The 19,063-nt window shown below is 43.2% G+C and overlaps 1 protein-coding gene across 1 annotated transcript in view; it reads left to right on the forward strand.

The window, feature by feature from the left end:
• GALNT11 (polypeptide N-acetylgalactosaminyltransferase 11) overlaps positions 1-19,063 on the forward strand; it is a 366,701-nt gene that overhangs the window by 243,829 nt on the left and 103,809 nt on the right. Inside the window, exon 8 of the mRNA XM_069211112.1 lies at positions 6,284-6,436. Coding sequence (XP_069067213.1) covers positions 6,284-6,436 — 153 coding nt within the window. The remainder of the gene's footprint in view (positions 1-6,283; positions 6,437-19,063) is intronic.

A 19,063-nucleotide genomic window follows, 5' to 3' on the forward strand; every position in this document is an offset into this window, starting at 1 on the left:
AAAAAGCCTATAACATTCAGAGTGGACAAGGAGTACAAGGCCTTACCAAGTTACCCCATCTATAGTCAGATAAAGAAAGCTAAAGAATTGATGTGGCAGGGAACTAGGTGGCAGCGCAGTCAGCCAGTAATTGATTTGTTGCAAACTCCATGGGTCTCCTTGCGAGATATGAGTGTGCCCATTGGGGTGAAATGGAAGACCTTCTTCAATACCTACCAAAGGTGCACAGAAAACGGGGCCAAGAACTTTTCTCAGAGGGCAAACTAATTTCAAATACTTCAATCCACTGTGCCGTAGATTCAGCTGACACTGCAGCCAGGGGGGTCAACACAAGTATTCTCTTCTGAAGGCATGCATGGCTCTATATTTCGGGTTTTTAGCCAGAAGCTCACTAAATTGTACTAAACATGCCCTTTGACCTTAAGCATTTTTTTAGCCCCCAGGTAGACCAAACCTTAGTAAAAATTTAAAAAGACAAAGATGGCAAAAGCAATGGGGGCACTTCAAACACCAGCTCCCCGTGGCTCTTTTTGCAGGCCGTCCTAATGTGGAGGTTCCAGAACAACCTCTTCTGACACCTCAACTTCTTACTGATCCACCCAGGGTCAGCACACCTCTCCCAGGGGTTACTTCAGAGGACCTTAGAGGGGTAATAACTCGAGGCAGAGACAAGGGTAGTTCCCCGAAAAGGAGCTACACCCGCCAACAAACCCTTACACCCCTTTTCTACATCCCGACCATATAACACCTGTCAGGGGACGTTTACAAGATTTTCTACCCACATGGCAAACCATCAGCTCAGACCAGTGGGTGTTGGATAGTATCCAACATGGTTATTGTCTGGCGCTCATTACCATATCTCTCAACATTCCACTTTGCAAACACAAGTTAACAGCAGAGCAACAAATACTACTCAAGGAAGAGGTCAAAGCCTTCCTCCTCAAAGGAGCTATAGAACCCTTCCCCATAAGGTACTGGATTTTACTCACTATACTTCCTGATACCCAAAAAGGGTAGCTCATTACGGCCCATTCTAAACCTCAGCTCCTAAACCAGTACATCCTATCAGAACACTTGCACATGTTAACCTTTCAGGATGTTATCCTGCTTCTCTAGCAAGGTGACTTAATAGGTGCAGTAGACCTAAAGAACGCCTGTTTCCACATCCCAATACACCAGGCACATGGCTGATATCTCCGGCTTGTGGTAGGCGAACACACTATCCCAGTTCTGCAAGGATCTATACCTTTCTGGTGCTGATCCTTTTGTTTTAATCAGATTAGCAGCTCACAGTCAGGACAGTCATGTGACTCTTAGGCATGATGTCCTCCTGGATTGCCATAGTGCCTCATGCACGACTACACATGGGCTGTGCAGGAATGTCTAACTCAACAGTGGTCTCAGACAGAGGGTCATTTGGGCGATCTAGTGTTGATTGGCTGCCACACTTATCACCCTCTATAGTTGTGGAACACCAACAATCTGTTGAAGGGGAGGCCTTTCCTCAACGCTGTTCTGCACATCATTGTTACAACGGACGCATCACACACGGGATGGGGTGCACACTCACAAGATCTCACAATGCAGGGCCTATGGGAGACCAAATACCTGTGCCTCCACATCAACTACTAGCTTCTAGCTGTTCACCTGGCATTGAAAGCATTCCTACTTCACCTGCTGGGGAAGGTTGTCCTAGTCCAAGTAAACAATATTACAGGCATGGACTACCTACAGAAACAAGGGGAAACGTGCTCCACAACTGTCTCACATGTCTTAAACCATTTGGCACTGGACTCTCTGTCACAATATCCACCTGTTGGCGGAGTACCTTCCGGGGATGGACAAGGAATTTTGCTGACCTCCTCAGCAGGATGTGGCGACAAGTCCACAAGTGGGAACTCCACCCACAAGTCCTCCTCCGATACTTAGGAAAATGGGGGTTCCCTCATTCCACAACCGTGGACAATGCCAAATGTCCAAACTCTGCCTCCAGGTTCCCACAGTGTAGCAGCCATGCACATAGGATGAGCAAGGGACATTTGGTTATGTTTTTCCTCCTCTCCCCCTTCTTCGGTTTGTGGTAGGGAGGCTCATGCAAAAGCCTCTCACGCTCATCCTAATAGCTCCTATGTAGGCTCGCCAACCCTGGTTCACAACTCTTCTAGATCTTTCTGTAGTTTTCCACAAGAAGCTCCTCAATCGGGCGGATCGTCTCACACAGAACCATGGAGAAATCAGGTACCCTGATCCCACATTTCTCAATCTAGCGATTAGGCTCCTGAGGACATAGAAGTTAGACACCTCAGTCTGCCACTCAAGTACATGTTCATTCTGAGGGTAGCTCATAGCCCTACCACTCGGGTGCACTCTGCAGTCAAATGGAAGACTTTTGTCTGCTGTTGTCACTTCAAAGAAATTGACCCTTTTAAGGCAACAGTACAAAACATTGTCTGTAATTTGCTTCATTTACAGATATCAGGCCTAGCCTTCACTTATTTTCAGTTACATCTGGCCACAGTAGCTGTCTATCTTCAAAATAGGCAACACATTTCTTGCTTCAGAATATCAGTAATTAAGGCCTTCATGGATGATCTCAAAAGAGTAATTCCACTACGGGTCCCACCTGCACCATCATGGAATCTTAACATTGTCCTTACACTACTCATGGGCCCTCTATTTGAGCTACCTTCACTCTTCCCCCTTTCAATTTCTGTCTTGGAAAGTGGCATTTTAATTGCTATTACTTCACTAAGACGTGTTTGTGATCTTCAGGCATTAACTTTGGAAGAACCCCTCTTCCAGCTCCATAGAGACAGGGTTGTTCCCCACACCAGCCCCAAATTCCTCCCAAAGGTAGTCTCTCATTTCCATCTCAATCAATCTACTTACCTGTATTTTTTCCACAACCAGACTCTTTTGAAGAATGGGCTCTCCATATATTAAATGTCAAAAGATACCTTGTGTACAACATTAATAGGACAAAGACCTTTAGAAAGACTAAACAATGTATTATTGCTTTCTCACAACCTCATAAAGGAAAGGCCATATCCAAATCAGGCATTGCAAGGCGGATAGTTAAGTGCATTCAAGCAAGTTATGCTAAAGCTAAAAGAATGTTACCTGGATCTCCTAGAAAGAAAGGAGCTTCTACGCCTTCCTAGTGAACATCCCAATTACTGACATATGTAAAGCAGCTACCTGGTCTACACCATATACTTTCACTGAACACTACTGGGTGGATGTTCTAGCACACCAACAAGCTAATGTGGGTTAGGCATTGCTACGTATACCTTTCCAAATAACTTCAATCTTCAATACCCACAGGTTAGCCACCACTTTTTTTTGGGCTGGAGGTTCTGCCTCACAATCTATGCAATGCATGTGTATCTACAGCCACACATGCCTCCAAACGGAAAATGTTACTTACATGGTCTATTTGTGGCATATAGTGCTATAGATTCACATGCACCCACATTCCTCCCCAGACACCTGTGGCCATTGCTGTTTTTTCCTATTATATATTTTCCTCTTATGCGTGAACATCTCTTTACTTACCCTTCGTTTCTCACTCCATCCTCACCCTCCATGCGAGAAACTAACAATGGAGTTGATGCCCTTTTGCAATATTACCAACAAGAGTCACTCTTGTTTGGAACTAGAAAGACTTCTACTAAGAAAAATAACTTGCACACATCCAGACCCAACACTAGATGGCAGAAGTGTGCAAAGCATATGAATCTATAGCACTGCCTGCCACGAACAGATGCTTTCAGGGTTAGTAACACTGCCTTTAAGTATCCTCAGGGAAAAGTTATTGGTCACATAAAGCCCCAAAATAGCATTCAGTTGTTGAAAAAACATCCTGATTGGTTTAACACTATAGGTTCAGGGTAAGAATATGGAAGGCTTTCAATATCTTTCATGTAGGCTTTAAAGTAGCCCATACTTTATTGAGTTTTCCCAGTTTATCGTTAATTACTGCTGATGTATTTGCCGTGATAAGTACATTACAGATTTTCCATCACTGGACCAACAACGAGGAACTTCCGAGAGATTTCAGTGCCTGTATTATTGTCAGGAGCGGCTGTTGGGCAAATATGAAGTTAGTTTATTCACTACATAGTTCACATGAGTTGTTCTCATCTATATTTCCAAATAACACCACAGTCTGCTTTGCTGATAATTTGATACCCACTCTCTTTAAACTGACTGATGTCCCTCCTTTCAGAAGGATTTGATCTTGCCTCGTGGCCAACATATTTGGACACTGGCTGCTGCCTCCCGACAGACCCTCAAGCATGTTCTGGTGCAATTGTGCATAGTACTTTAAGCCATGGGAGACTAGTTTATAAACAGTTTATTTATACATAGTTTATAAGCACTTTTTTATATTGTGTACAAACTGCTTATTTGGATGCTGTTACTGAAGTGTTCAGTCAGGCTTCACCAGAGATCCATAAATTGAGTTATTCAGTCTATTATGAAATGCATTAATATTTGGTGGCAGAGACCTGATCCAGTGACTTTTTTAAGTCTGAAGTTGCCTTTTGAGATCACTTTGAGCAAATACTTGTTCAATTTGAGTTACGTTTATTATGCCCTTTACTTCCATTATCCTCTGAATAGTGTCTTAGTCGGATGAACTGGAATCTAACTTTTGTTAAATGGAGCCCCTGTTTACATACGGCATGTGAAATGCCATCAACACGAATTTTCCCAAGTAGAAAATGTTTGTTGTGCCTCCAGTTGGCAAAGCTAATTGTCCTGAAGTCTGGGTTACCATGTATTAAATCTAGAATGAAATGAGGTTACTGTTCTGATTACCTTATACCAGAACCAGATCATGTCAGTCGACGTTAGCAAAGTTATCTCTTTGCTTGTGCAGAAATTAGACAAGGTTGTGATGGGAAGGGGCAGTATTTGCTCCTACTCTTTTCTGAACCAGTGTTTAGGTGTTTCGTCCTCCATCCAACCTGGAGAGGCTTTTAACTGTACCACCATAGTCTATCTAAAAATGTGGGATATTCCGGGACAGCCTTCATAAATGTACTTCAATAAACTTTATCAGCAACTCGGGCTGATATAGTAGCACATACATATTGTGATAATGTCTGTTGAATTTTTTGAGGGTAGCGCTTTACAGTGTAATCTGCAAGAAATACATCCTAATGCTGAACCAGGAGAGCGCCAGTCTCTGTCTAGCTAGGTCCTCCTCTGAAGTACTTGGGATCTCCTTATGAGAGGCTTGGTAATCGCAGTTGGGCCTTCAGCTAAAATTAACAATCCCATGAGGGTGATAACATTTCCAGTAATACCACTCCTCCAGACATTTTCACCTGAACATTTCTGCCCAGAATGTCAGGTTGAACATCGACCTGGATGATGAAACACATGTGAGAATAAATGCTGAGACTTTGATTGTTGAATGATATTGCAGAAATTTGTATTTGGGAGTAAGTTCTGCGCCGGAGCATTACCTATCCCCAAAATAATACTCATTTCCCAGTGCAAACATTGTGGTCCGGTTTCTAGGGCATTTGTATTTGTATTTAGGCCCTTAATAGCTTAGGGAGGGTAGACGTATAGAGTAAAGGGGTAAACCTAGGAAGTTAGATTCTCAAGTACTTGATTCTCATATTTTCTCATCAAAAGTTATAAAGTGCAGCTAAGAACAAAACCGTGCTCCTATCCAATTTGTTTAGGGCTTTCTATTTCTGGTAGATTTTTATGGAACGAGAGACTATCAGGAATGTTAAACTCAATCAATTATGGAGGAGAGCCCTCCATATGACCAAGAACAAGTCATGCGATGTCTGCGAATATTATATCATAAAATCTTTGTTTATTTGTAAGTAGGGGTGCGTTTGCCCCATATTTTAACCTAGTTGGGTTGTTTATTGCTTCTTTCTGCCTTTTAGTAGTTTATCATTAAAATATAAAATCGATCATTCACCAGCTATGATGTAACAAAGGTAAAAAATCTTGAGCAAGATTTGTAGTAAGTAGGGTGCAAAAACAATAATGAATTCTTAAAATAAATAGCTTGCTTTCGGTGACAGCCCTCGATTTTAAAGATGGCTGTCCTTTCTTCTCCACCTATGTTAAATACATATTCTCATTATTCACGCAGGTATGTAGTTTATAAGTAAACTGTTTTGTTTGTTTATGGATTTACAGTGTGATAGTCCTCTTAAACATCAGCTGCATTTGCCAAAAGTATGCATGATGCTCATCAATTTCTTTAAAAACAGAAATGCTGATGCATCTTCTTTCTGCCCTCTAGATATGGATGTGCGGCGGCAGACTATTAATAATCCCTTGCTCCAGAGTCGGGCACATTTTCCGCAAAAGACGCCCTTACGGTTCACCGGGAGGGCAGGATACCATGGCGCACAATTCCCTGCGACTGGCGCATGTTTGGATGGATGAATACAAGGTGATCATTAATTTTTTTCCAACTGCATCAAACATGATGAAATCTGAAATAAAACATATTTTGTAATGTCTAATCACAGTGCACTGGTTGTTATTGTTCTAGGTTATCTCAGAGCAGTGGTTCTTACACTGTTAACGTCTGTGGACCCCACTTAATACTTACTGGAATCCATGGATCCCCACTAAAACATATTTGGAATCTGGGGACCCCACTGATTCCTCACTAAAAGCCTGGGACACCAACCAAATCGATTTTGATGATTTGAACCGCAAAACATAGCACACAAATATGAGGCCAGTCGTCGTTTTTACTATGGTCTGTTAGATGCTCTTGCACTGCTCCTACAAATCAATCTGAGGTTACCAGCTTAAGTTTTAAACTCCAACTTAAAATTCCTTCACATTTACAGAACCTTTTCAGATTTTTAATGTTACGTTTTCCTACTTTATTTATCTGTTAATAGTATTTAATTTTCTAAGTAGTCGCAAACCCCCTGATTAGGCTTCGCAGACCTCCATGGGTGCCCGGACAACAGATTAAGAACCGCTGTTTTAAAGGATCAGTTAATTTACTTTGTTATGCCATCATTCTGTTTCATACCAGTTATTTTGTCCTATCACAGCTTCAGAGACATGTACGTCAATCTTAACAGTGATGGTAGTGGTTGAGGGCAGTTAGCAAACAGGAAGCTGTGCAGTAGGGTTTAACACATTTTTCTATTTAGCTCTGTTATCAATTAGTATTTACACCTCCTAGCACAGCATAAAAACATGCACATATAGGCCGTTGTTATAAACAGAGGAATTCCACCAGTGGGGTAACTGTTTGGAACTCCACCATTCACAATTCTGAGTGGCCCACTATATCTGGCTTCAGAAATGACGGTTCTGCAAAATCCAGAACTGATATTTCCCATCCCATGAGATGCTGAGGGTAGTAACACAGCCCAGCCCCCGCCCGACCCCTGCAGCATCATGGAAGGAGTATACAATGCTCTCCCTAAGCAAACACCGAGTCCCCCCGCACCCCTAAAGGAAGAGCACCCCCTGCCACAGCACAACAGGAGGAAAGCAAACAATGGTCCCTCTGGAATACCCTTGCCCTGCCCCAAACCCCTCTCCATACCCCGCCTCCTGGACTCCAGCCAGACCCATTTTCGCATTTCTGCTGATACTTTCTGCCTCCTTTAAGCTGATGTTTTGTCACCTTGCAAAACTACATAAGGTGGCCAATTCTGTTCTAAGAGCTGTAAAGTGAATCAACTTATGAGCTACTAACAATATATTAGGATGGATATTCCTCAAACACAATATCACAGTTTCTATCAATAATCTTGATTATATAAATCACATAAGGGTAAATCTCCTAAGTGAACGATTTGGGCTAAATACTTATCAACATATACCATTTTAGGATAAGAATTATATCAGAAAAACATAATTTTATTAAATTCAATTACAAAATATTAAGGACATGAAAATTAATACAAAAAATACAAAAACCTAACTCACTCGTCCCACATTCGTAACATACTAAAATGTCCATAAAATGTAGTACAAATAAAGAGGTAAACCTAATAACATACAGTTCTAACAACTACTCAAGTGACTGGAGGAATAAATACATTATGAATCTAATAAATATATATTCTGATACTTGTCACAAAAAAATAATTCATTCATAAAGATTCAGTAATGATTATGCAACCATTGAAATCTAGGATACAATCGGGACCTATGACCAAATGAAATAATAATGATACTTCAATCTCTAATGAGATACAATAGGAACCTATAGCCTACGCACGTTTCGGTAATCCTCTACTAATGAGGCCACCTTCATCAGGGCAGTTCCTGGTCTTCTAATCCATTGCTGATACGGGCCCAAATATCGAACATTCAGATACGTTCCTATGCCCAATTCTGGACGAAAGCCGCTTATATGGGAGATATCTGTTGTAGAGGTCAAATATAAATTCTCAAATGAGAATCTTCCACTCTCGGGGGTACAAAGAGAGGGATCCTTAGTTATTATTACAGGATTGTGATCCTGTATCTGGTGTAGTATCTGCTACAGGAGATACTCAATTTCGTAATAATCTGGATAGCCGCATATTCGGTCCAAATAAGATCTAAGATTTCATTCGGCCAGTGTATATTTCCTAGTGCCATTCTGTTCTAAGGAATGGACCTGACCTTATTCTTAGGCCACATGTTTTTGCCAGAAATTATTTGTGCACTTCATCTTTCTCAAAAGTCGCTTGCTTTTTTGCAGATACATGTATCGTATCTTTTCCACTTGGTATAGTTTGCCTTTCATAAACATTTTAATTCTTTGCGATGTGCTGAGCTTATTTGTTCTAATAACTTACTTGCAGTTGCATCACTTAATTTCCATCCTGTGTAATGTGTCCATATCATTAAACATAAACTCTTACCTAGCATCGTGCAACTGAAAAATAACAGGATTGGGAAGCTTACAAATCCTAGGGCAGTAGACCAGTAAATGATGTAGCTAAGAAAGCATACGTTTTGGGGATTCTGTTTTTTGGTGCATATAGTAAAAAAAAATTGATAGAGACTTCCAGCCGCAGATTCCTTACCTTAGAATTATCCCCAGGAGTCAAACTGGATCCCGAAATGTTTTGTGAGCAGTACCCCTCCATGCCAGGTAGGCGTGGCATCGGCAGTGTTGTCTACGGTGATAGTGGCATTTGCAGTGCCTATATAGGCACCACCCAGGTGTGCTGACACCAGTTCTTTTCTTTCCTCGCCAGCCATTGCAGACCTGGAGAAGAGCTACCACTAGGCAATTTTTGATTAACTTTTTTTGATGTTTTGTTGACTTCTTTTGAGGTTTTTCCTCCTAGTATGGCATGAATGCCATCCCAGAAGGCCAGCTTAAAGCCCTGCGGCACCTGTTATCGACCGATGTTGGTAAAGGACCTTCATCTTGTATACTTTTGGTGCTGCGAGCGTCCTGCTCTGACTGCTAGGCCATGAACCTGAAGGCTTGAAGGAAAGATCCCTCAAGCTCCTGCCAGCTTGGCGTGCGACGCTACGGCGACCAAGGTCCTGTTGTACAGGAAGGTCCCAGGAGCCTTTTCGGAGTCAAAGATCTTTGTTGCATTCCATGTCATTGGGCCACTTGGGTAAGTCCCACCATAAGAAGAAAAAGAAGTGAAAGAGGTCTTAGGCTTCCCCACGTCTGTCGGGTGACAAGAAAAGGAGCGTCTGCATTTGAGACCTGGCTCCACAGTAAAGCCTACGCCTGGGTCGTCCCCACAAGTCCCGGATTCACCGGGAGCCATAGCGACCACCGCCCAACTAAAAGAGATCTATTAGGCCATGCACATCATTTTTGGGTGGCCCAAGGGCGGGCCTTTGGGCCCTGAGTGTTCGGCATGGGCCCCTTCTAGTTCCAAGACTGCGGCACAGGCTCCAGTAGGGCCCCAAGGATCCATTCCAGAATCTGGACCATTGCCGGTCGTACCACCTAAACCTTTGCCATTCCCAATGCCGACGCTCCCGCCGCCCAACCGCCGCGCTGCCCCATTCTGATCCCCAACACGGAGCCAGAGGAGTGTCACCTGATGCCTTCCAGCTCAGAACCTGAGCCCTATTCTATGGGCTGGGACCCGGGGAGGAAAGAGAAGGGTCGCTGGACCCTGAGGATACCGGCCGTATCACACCGTGAGGATCTGGGAGAGACCAGTCGACTGGATACTTCTCCAGATACTGGTATGCTTTCTCCTTCTACTCTGGCTTTGGAGGAGGGAGTGTCATTCACCATGGTTGTGAGGAGGGCAGCCAAGGTCCTGGACCTCAGTTTGCCCTCCATGGGCGGTCAAGACGAATGTCTTGACGAAAGTGCTTCAGCCCAGAGTGTCCCTATCAGATCCACTTTTCCCTTTTAATGAGGCACTTACTGATGTCCTGCTTTCGACTTGGTCCAAGCCCAACAAAGGGGCTCCTGTGAACATGACTATTGCCTGCTGCCACTGTCCCGCACAGGGGGACCCAAGTTTCCTCACAGAACAACCCACTCCGGAGGGCCTGGTAGTCCAAGCTTCCACTTCCCATGTAAATCCTGGCACATTCCCAACTACACCACCGGTTCAGGAATCCAAAAGGCTGAAAACTTTAGAAAAGAAGATGTTTTCTTCCACCAGCCTGGCACTGCGGTCTGTGAACATGGCGTGGTTTTTGGCCCGCTACTCCCACACGTTGTGGGGTACGGTTGCACAGCTGCTGCCAGTGGTCCCGGAGAAGGCCTGGGTCATATTCTCCTAAGCTGTTGCCGATGCGAAAGATAAAACGAAGTTCACCATCCATTGTGGACTGGACACCACCGGCTCACTAGGCAGAGCAATTTCATCGACACCCAGTTGAAAACAACTGGCTTTTCTGAGGATGTCCAGGCATCACTCATGGACATGCCCTTTGATGGCTCACGTATCTTAGGAGACTAGGCGGATTCATTGCTGGAGCGATTTAAGGACAGCAGAGCTACGGCCATGGTCCTTGAGCCTTTCCATGGCCCCTCGCCCCCACCAAGTCACATTTCACTCTTTTTCTGGCCCGGCAGGTGTTTCCAACTGCGTCCTTACAACCCTAGCCACCACAGTGCGCACCCATTCCAGCCTCTGCATGGCTATGGATGCAATGCCTACAGACCTGTGGGTTGGGCAGCCAGCAGTTCGGCCAGTCCAACACTCCCCTGGCAGCCGCAGCCTCCAAGCCTTCTTTGTCTGTCCTCATACCATCATGGGCCCCCAGTTGGCAGCAGGATTCCCAACACCTGCCCCATTGGCAACCCATGACATTATATAGATGGGTTTTGCAGATTGTCTGAAGGGGCTGCTCCCTCCCCTTTGAAAGTTCCCCTCCCACCAGACCACCCTCAAACAATAGATGACAGAGAGCCATCTTTCCCTTCTCCGTCAGGAAGGTACGGCTCTCTTGGCCAAGGGTCCTGATGCTAGAAGTGGGTCATGGCTGCTATTCCCGCTACTTTTTGCTGCCCAGAAGGGACAGAGGCCTTTCTCCTCTCCTCAACCTGCACCCTCCCAATTTCTTTCTCAAGAAGAAGTTCAAAACGCTCATCCTCACTCAGGTCCTGTCTGACCTGGAGACTGAATGGTAGCGTATGACTTGTAGGATTCATATCCCTATCCTGCCTGCCCACAGTCATTACCTGTGGTTCACCGTAGGTCACAAGCACTTTTAGTTCACTGTGCTCCCCTTACCAGCACCCCTTGGGTGTTCACGAAGGTGATGGTGGTGGTTGCAGTTCATCGGTGGAGATCAGGGGTTCTAGACTTCCCCTATCTTGATGACTGGCTGTTGAAGGCGGGCTCTCCCCTGGCTGTCTCGAGGGGTTCATTATCAACGTGTCAAAGTCACACCGACTCCCTCTCATATAATCCCTTTCATTGGAGCTGTTCTGGACACCATCCAGTTACAGGCTTATCCTCCCAAACGGCGAGTCCAGCACATTTCGGCTATGATATCCTTTTTTCAGCCTCTCTCCTGGATTTCAGTGAGACTCACTGTGAAGCATCTGGGACTCATGACCTTCTGTGTCCTGCTGGTGATACATGCCCGCAGGCATGTGCAAGCTGTGCAGTGAGACCTGATGTTCCAGTGGGCGTAGCATCAAGAGGACCTCACCAATATGGTCCAAATCTGAGGCTACTGCAAATGATCTGCAGTGGTGGCAAACGACCCACAAATGAGTCAGTGACAGACCCCTCTCCCTTCCCCAACCAGATCTGACAGTAGTGACAGATGCATCACTCCTGGAATGGGGCGGTTATATATATGCAAAAATTCTTTGAATACTCTTTTCTTTCTCTTAAATGTCTTCTAGTCTGGCCGGTCTGCATCTCCTGTTTTAGATTCCAAGCACCAAGATAACTACTACTACTATACCCACTCCTATTATTATTGGTGCATCTTTGCTCTGTAAATAAAATAAATATATACCTACATTTCATTGTGCTTGGGTCACATTGAGTTCAGTGACACAGCTGAGCTGAGAAGCAGTTTCAGCATTGCATCCTCAAGTCTGCAACAAAAGCTCGGAGTGACTCTATCTGCTGCGTTCAATCTGCTGCAATGCAGCTTGTCTGCAAACCCCCACCCCTCCTTCCCTGAAGACCTGGGTGGGACAGCTGTGGGAGTTGTGAGGAGCACTTGCACTGCCTGACACAGAGGAAGATACTGCAGCATACAATGGACAGAGACAACTGGTGAAGCTGCATGCCTCAAAGGGTTGTGGGTAGACCATTAGGCAGGTGCATAACGCAGGCCCATGATGCCTCTGCTGGGATGGGAGACTAAGGGCCCCCCCACCCCCCCCTTCATGTTCTGCACGGGGTCCCGGCATTTTGTGTTTCACCACTGCCATGAGTTTGACACTGTAGGTCTTGTAATTGACACAAAACTTGTATCGGTGAGAACTCAACATTAAAGAGATGGATCAAGTGGGAGGAACCAACACATGCATGCAAGAAAAGGACGTTACCATACGGAGGATCTTCCAGACCACCAGCAGCTTCCTGTGAAGCCCAGGACTAGGTTGTCTGTTGGGAGACTGCATGGTGCAGACTCATGCAGCAAGCTGAAAGTACAGCATGAAGTGGACTTCCTTAAAAAATTAAGTTTCATAAACAGTGAACTTTGATCATGTAGGGCACCTGGCCCATTCAGGAGTACTTACTTGCATTTATTGGCAAACGTATGGGCAATCCCTTCTGAACCAGAAAATCGGTTCTCCTTCACTAAGGTTTTGTATCTCTCTACCCATTGTTCATTTTAGATCAACGGTAATTGTTTTCTGAAAGAAACAGTCAGCTTTGTCAATTAGATTTTTCCCCAGTTTTTATTTTTGTTGGAATTCCTCTCCTTTCAGCCACCCTGATTCAATCTACCTTTGCAAGAAATCCTATCCAGGCACTTTAACATTACTTTTCGTGGCGTTCTTCCCTTTGTGCTTACTAGTGAACATTTACTTTGCTTCTGGCACACTGTCATTTTCGGGTGAGAGTTCAAAATGTGTGTTTTTCGATCCAAGACCGGTTATTCCACATTTCATGTCTTCCGTAATGACGTATCGCCTGCTGTTTTCCACAGTCCATTTGCACCGTGCCCTCTCTTGGGTCCCTATTTTGCCTTTCTAATGTGCAGATTTGTTAGCAGGTTTCGATCACCTAGTATGCCTTATACATATCTCTGCATATCCCGCTATTGCCTTTAGGCCAGGCTATAGAATTCTTGGTCTGGGAGGGCCATAAACAAGGAGGTATCGGCCACGAAGATGGGCAGGGGACAAAGAAAGTCAAAGTACTACAGAGATCTGATATTTTAGGTCCTGATATCTGTTGACTTTTTTCATTTTAACACCATACCCACCAGCAATAAGGTACAATTTTTTTGCTATCGCTGCTGTCTTTCTGGCTTCGTTGCAAGGGAGGTACGCAGCATGCAGATACAGTGCAGCGTTCTCCTGGTCATGTGCAGCAGCATAAACGTCCCTGCTGCCACACATGTCCCTTTCAGCTTTTCATGTTTTTTTTGTTTTTTTTTAAATGACAGCTTTACACTTTGCAAAGCATTTACGTTTAGAAATAAGGTGCAGTAAGCACTGTGAGTACTTTACATACCCCTACCTAATACCATAATGCAGACTTTACCATTATTTATCCTCCCTTTCTATGCACATGTTCACTAAAAGAAAAAAACACAGTTAAAATCTGCGCTATGGTTTTGACAAACATGCAAAACCTATGAAACTCACCAGTTATGGTAACCAATGGACACAGTACAGAAACTCAGGTTTCCCGTCATGCTCAAAACCCATTCTCTGCTGGGCCTGGATCCTTCTCCCATCTGTTTTGAGACCTTCCAAGGTCTTGCTGAGATATTGCTTTTTGGGCATTCTAGTGTCCAGAAAAACAACTAAAAAATAAAGCCAAAGTGGGTTACCACACTCAACAGATATTACTGTGCCATCAAAAACTTCATTAATGCTACCCGACACAAGGGCTCTAAAATCCTCTAGCTTTCTGCAAAATACTCTCTGTAAGGAAAATGGCTGCAACAAAATCCTATTCAGACCAGAATATATCGCCAAGTGTAACAGGATATCCTCAGTGGAGGAAACATAATAAGGCTACTAACAGAGGTCCCTGAACTGCAAGATATAACATCAGCAGATTTACATTCAGTGGAATTCTTGGCGAGCAATAAACTGACGATTAGAACCTGCACTATCAATCTGGGGCACAGGTGATTTAGCATCATTAATCCTAACTTTCACAAACATCTTTGATAACTGGGGAACAATGCTAAAGAGATACCAGATGCCTGGGTACCCATTTCCCCTCTCACAGAGAGAGAGCTTGGTCTTCCCATAGTAACACCTGCTCAGTTAGTCTTGTGGGGTGCAAGAAGTAACTCTGGTAGCCGAATTTAGGGGTTAGCTCCAAAGAATTCTCCCAGCAACCCAATGTGCCTCCAGTCAGATTTGATCCTCTGTGTTGAACGCCGTAAGGACCTGATGAATTCCTCATTGAAAAGAAACCGGATTAGAGCGCATGGGCCTGCACCTCCTATCATTGACAATAGCTAGGGCTGAAACTTTGCGACAAGATGGCTTTCCCCGGGCAGAACTGGAAAAATGTTTGTATCATTGCTCTTCAAGAAACCTGGTCCATGGTGGACCTCCCAGTAAAAGGTTTCACACATCATCAGATCAAGGCTACAAAAATAAAACCCTATGGAAGACAGAAAGGGGGCTTAGCGATTTACATTTTGCTTAGATTAGAGATCACCACAGAAGAACTACTTCAATAGACCCCAGCTTCCAAATGATCAAACTCAGTAAATTGTCCCAAGACACAAGATGCCCACAGATTTTCTTTCTAATGTTTATGTCCATCCAAACTCAGTCAACAAAAAATCGCACCTTGAAACAATAACTACCACGATAAACAGCCTTAAGCAGGAAAATCCAATGTTGGACATACCTATTGACAGGAAATTTTAACTCAAACTTAATTTACACCCCAGACGACAACGACAACATGCTAAACATCAACAACATACTCTGGAATGTTTTAACCTAATCAAGTTCAATAGTCGAACATTGAGGTCTCAAGGAGGGAAAAACATTGTTACAACCCTGGAATTCCTTGGTATGAGGGTCCTGAATGGGAGATTCACAGATAACATACCCCCAAACTACACTTATTATGGCCCAAACTCTTGGTCAACTATCAAATACACATCTGTTACCTTGCTGTTAATCCCACTGATCCAGCGTTTGACAGTGAGCATTAATACCAGACTCTACTCTTGGGATCAAGCACACAAACATGCTTCAGTTACGGTAGGAATTGGTGAAACAAGCTCAACAAATCTAAGGCAATTGCAATGGAACAATGAATCCTTGGAAAATCTTAAATCGCTGGCCAAAGAACTAATGGCACGCAGCATCAACACTAGGAAAAATCAAACTGAAGCTTTGACAAGCTTTGGGAACTTACTTGTTGATGCAAGTCACCACAGGGATATCGGGTTCATCAGCCACACGAAGATTAAAACCATGTCTCTCAGCCAAATATACTGCACTAAGAAGAGAATAAAAGAAAATCACCAGGTAACTGAAAATAGCCTCTGAAATGACCTAGGGCTGGTTTCCCTCGGTTTCACGCACCTGTCGCATGCAGATGACATTGTACTCTTCAGCTTAATGAAAGTGAGTGTACAAATATTAGTTAACGTCCTGATATCTTATGCTAGAACTAATAATCTCAAGGTAAATTCAACAAAAAACAGGTCTGTCAAGAATCTGATAGGGCAGGCAGCCACAATTTTTCTAAATGACATCCATTTGGAGGTAGTAAGTAACTACAAATTCTTGGGGCTCTACCTAGACTCACGAGGAACATTCTTCCATAAAAAATAATAGACAGTGAAGAAAGGTAATGCCTTAATCGACACCTTTTAACTCTTTAGTAAAAAAATTGGATTGTCCCTCGTTTTAGCCATTGTTAACAGTCATGTCTGCCAAACCGCTTCCAAACATTGCATATGTTAGTGTGGCCATGAGAGGGCAGTATGCAGCAGTACTGGACAGACTGCAGACTAAGGCCTTCAGGTGTGTATTCTCCCTTCCGCAGTGTCCATCACAGGCTCAAATCCGGCATTAGTTCTGCCTCATAAAGCAAGACCTGGCTAGAAGGTCAACAACAATAAAAACCTGGTACAAGTCAAGTTTATTTTCATGATTTGGAACTCCGAAGAAGTCCACAAAAAAGAAAACATAGAACAATTTCCTCCATAATAAATTCCTCGATGTCATTAAAAGATCCACAAATTCATTAAGTTATAGGAACGTTAACATCATTAAATCAATATTCGTGCTAAAAAGTCAATATAAGTTCAAAAAACATTGTAAAAAGATTAAAATTCGACACGAAAATATTTCATTAGGAGTCTTAAACAATAGTTGTAAGGCATCCGAAGAAGATCGCACTGACAATTTCAGGAATGTTGACCATAACAATTTACAGTGGTGCAATAATAAAGCAGGGCAGACAAATAAAGTGTGATTCAAATCTTGGACACCATTCCGTTTGCGGGCGAATTACGATCACCGTTTTTATGGAGGGGAACAATAATACTTCCAGTCCATGAAACAGGAACTTTCCTATTGGCATTACAAAATAACAGAAAAGACAAGAAATAATAATTTAGCTTAAAGTAAGGCTTCATGTGTTACCACTGAAATCTGGACTTTGTCCGGACCCATCACATTGCCAGGATAGAGGACTCAAGCTCCTTTCCCGTGGGAGGGTTATGGGTAGACATGCAATATTCAGGAACGAGGGACCTCATTGCCATGTCATTCTCCGCATATAGTGCAGAAATGCAGCTGACCCAGTTACCTATCTCGATTGGAGACAGGTAAGACCTAACTCTTGAGCCACAGCAATCTGCAGCTATTTCCCAGAATCTTCTCATATGATTCCTAAAGGCTGCTTCTCTTAGGTCTATCGAACTGTGATCTACGTTTGTTTTTTTTTTGCTTGCCTTTAGGCAGCTTCTACTCCTTTTCAAGAGAGACAGAAAACTACCCCTCTCCTTAAAGAAATCAATAAATTGTTTCCTGACCAAATTATTTCTTTATTTATTTAATCGAAGACTGGCTAAAGGAATCGATTTTAAAGGGGCCTTAATTTGCCTCTGAGTAAAGTTTCTTACAATCTGCTTCATGAACTGGTCAAAAGTGTACAGAACATCAGCTTCCCAAGAGCCAAGGTCATTGACGGCTTTCTCTAAGAGATTGTTTAAGATAGTGATCATTCTTGGGTCCCATTGGGTTCTACCTGATTTTTATTACATTTTGAACTGGCACTGTTGAATTTCCATGATCCCACTGGAGCTGTATTTGCCTCCAAGGAAAATGCTAATAATCTATGATCACTGAGGATAGAGTCTATTATTTTCAAATCACCTAACAGTTGGAAAGATGCATACGCAACGATGAGATAGTCTAAGATTGAATCTCCCATTGGGGATTTATAAGTCTACTGCACCGGGGAGTCAGAGGATAATCTCCCATATACAATTAGATAGTCACTATCCCTTGGTTGATGAAGAAGTATCTTCTCTCACTTTTCAGATCTTAAATTGGATGAAAAGAGCAGAGGAGGGAAATAAGCATAGCTTCCTCCTTTTGTACCCCACAGAATACGCTAACAAAGATATCATACAAGAGGTTATTGTAAGAGGCATCGGGGTATAGGCATTCCGCAGCAAGTTGGGAGGCTAATACATGCCCACCTCCATTGGAGAATAACTTTACTGCTTGAAATAGGTTGAAGGGTTCCTTAAAACTCTCATATTTCCAATTCATCTTGTTAGGTTAGAGAATGGCAATCCCTCCTTTTGCATGTCCCTTCCTGGATGGAGTTGCTTTGCACTCTACTGAGAAAGAACCATCACACTGGAGATTGGTGGGGCATCAGGTTTCCTGGATGCAGATTATATCGGCATTTAAATCATTTAAAAATTGCATTTTCTCCTTACTCTTCTTTGGGCTGCCCACATTCCAAAAACTACTTTTATTTCATTGCTAACTGCAATGCTTGGCTGTGGGTACGGATGATCGAGTACTATTTATTGCACCTGCCAGCCAGTTAAATTTTTGGAACACATCACCTACACAATCGGTAAAGGGCCCAGTATTTTTACAGTAGGTCACAAGTGTACCATTAGTCCCAATGGAGACTTGCAACCGTCTTTCTGCCAGGTGCTAATTTGAGGAGTGACATTCGCTCACTAGATTAATCAATTTATCACACTCCTTATCCCAGATATTAGATTCCCCATAAACAGGAAACATCAATTCCTTTGCATCGAAGAACTTTTCTATTTTGCAAATCATATTTGCAACAATTTTAGATTGAAAAGCTACCCATGTTTTAGCCCCTGGCCCTATATGGATCAAAGAAACCAATGAAATGTCCCTACTTTGAATTTGATTCACATTCTTAATGTCTGCAAAGCATCCTAATAAAAATGTGTGATTCAAAATCAAGTCAGAGTAAAAAAAAAA

This window comes from Pleurodeles waltl, chromosome 10 (assembly GCF_031143425.1).
Source record: "Pleurodeles waltl isolate 20211129_DDA chromosome 10, aPleWal1.hap1.20221129, whole genome shotgun sequence".
Taxonomy (NCBI): Eukaryota; Metazoa; Chordata; class Amphibia; order Caudata; family Salamandridae; genus Pleurodeles; species Pleurodeles waltl.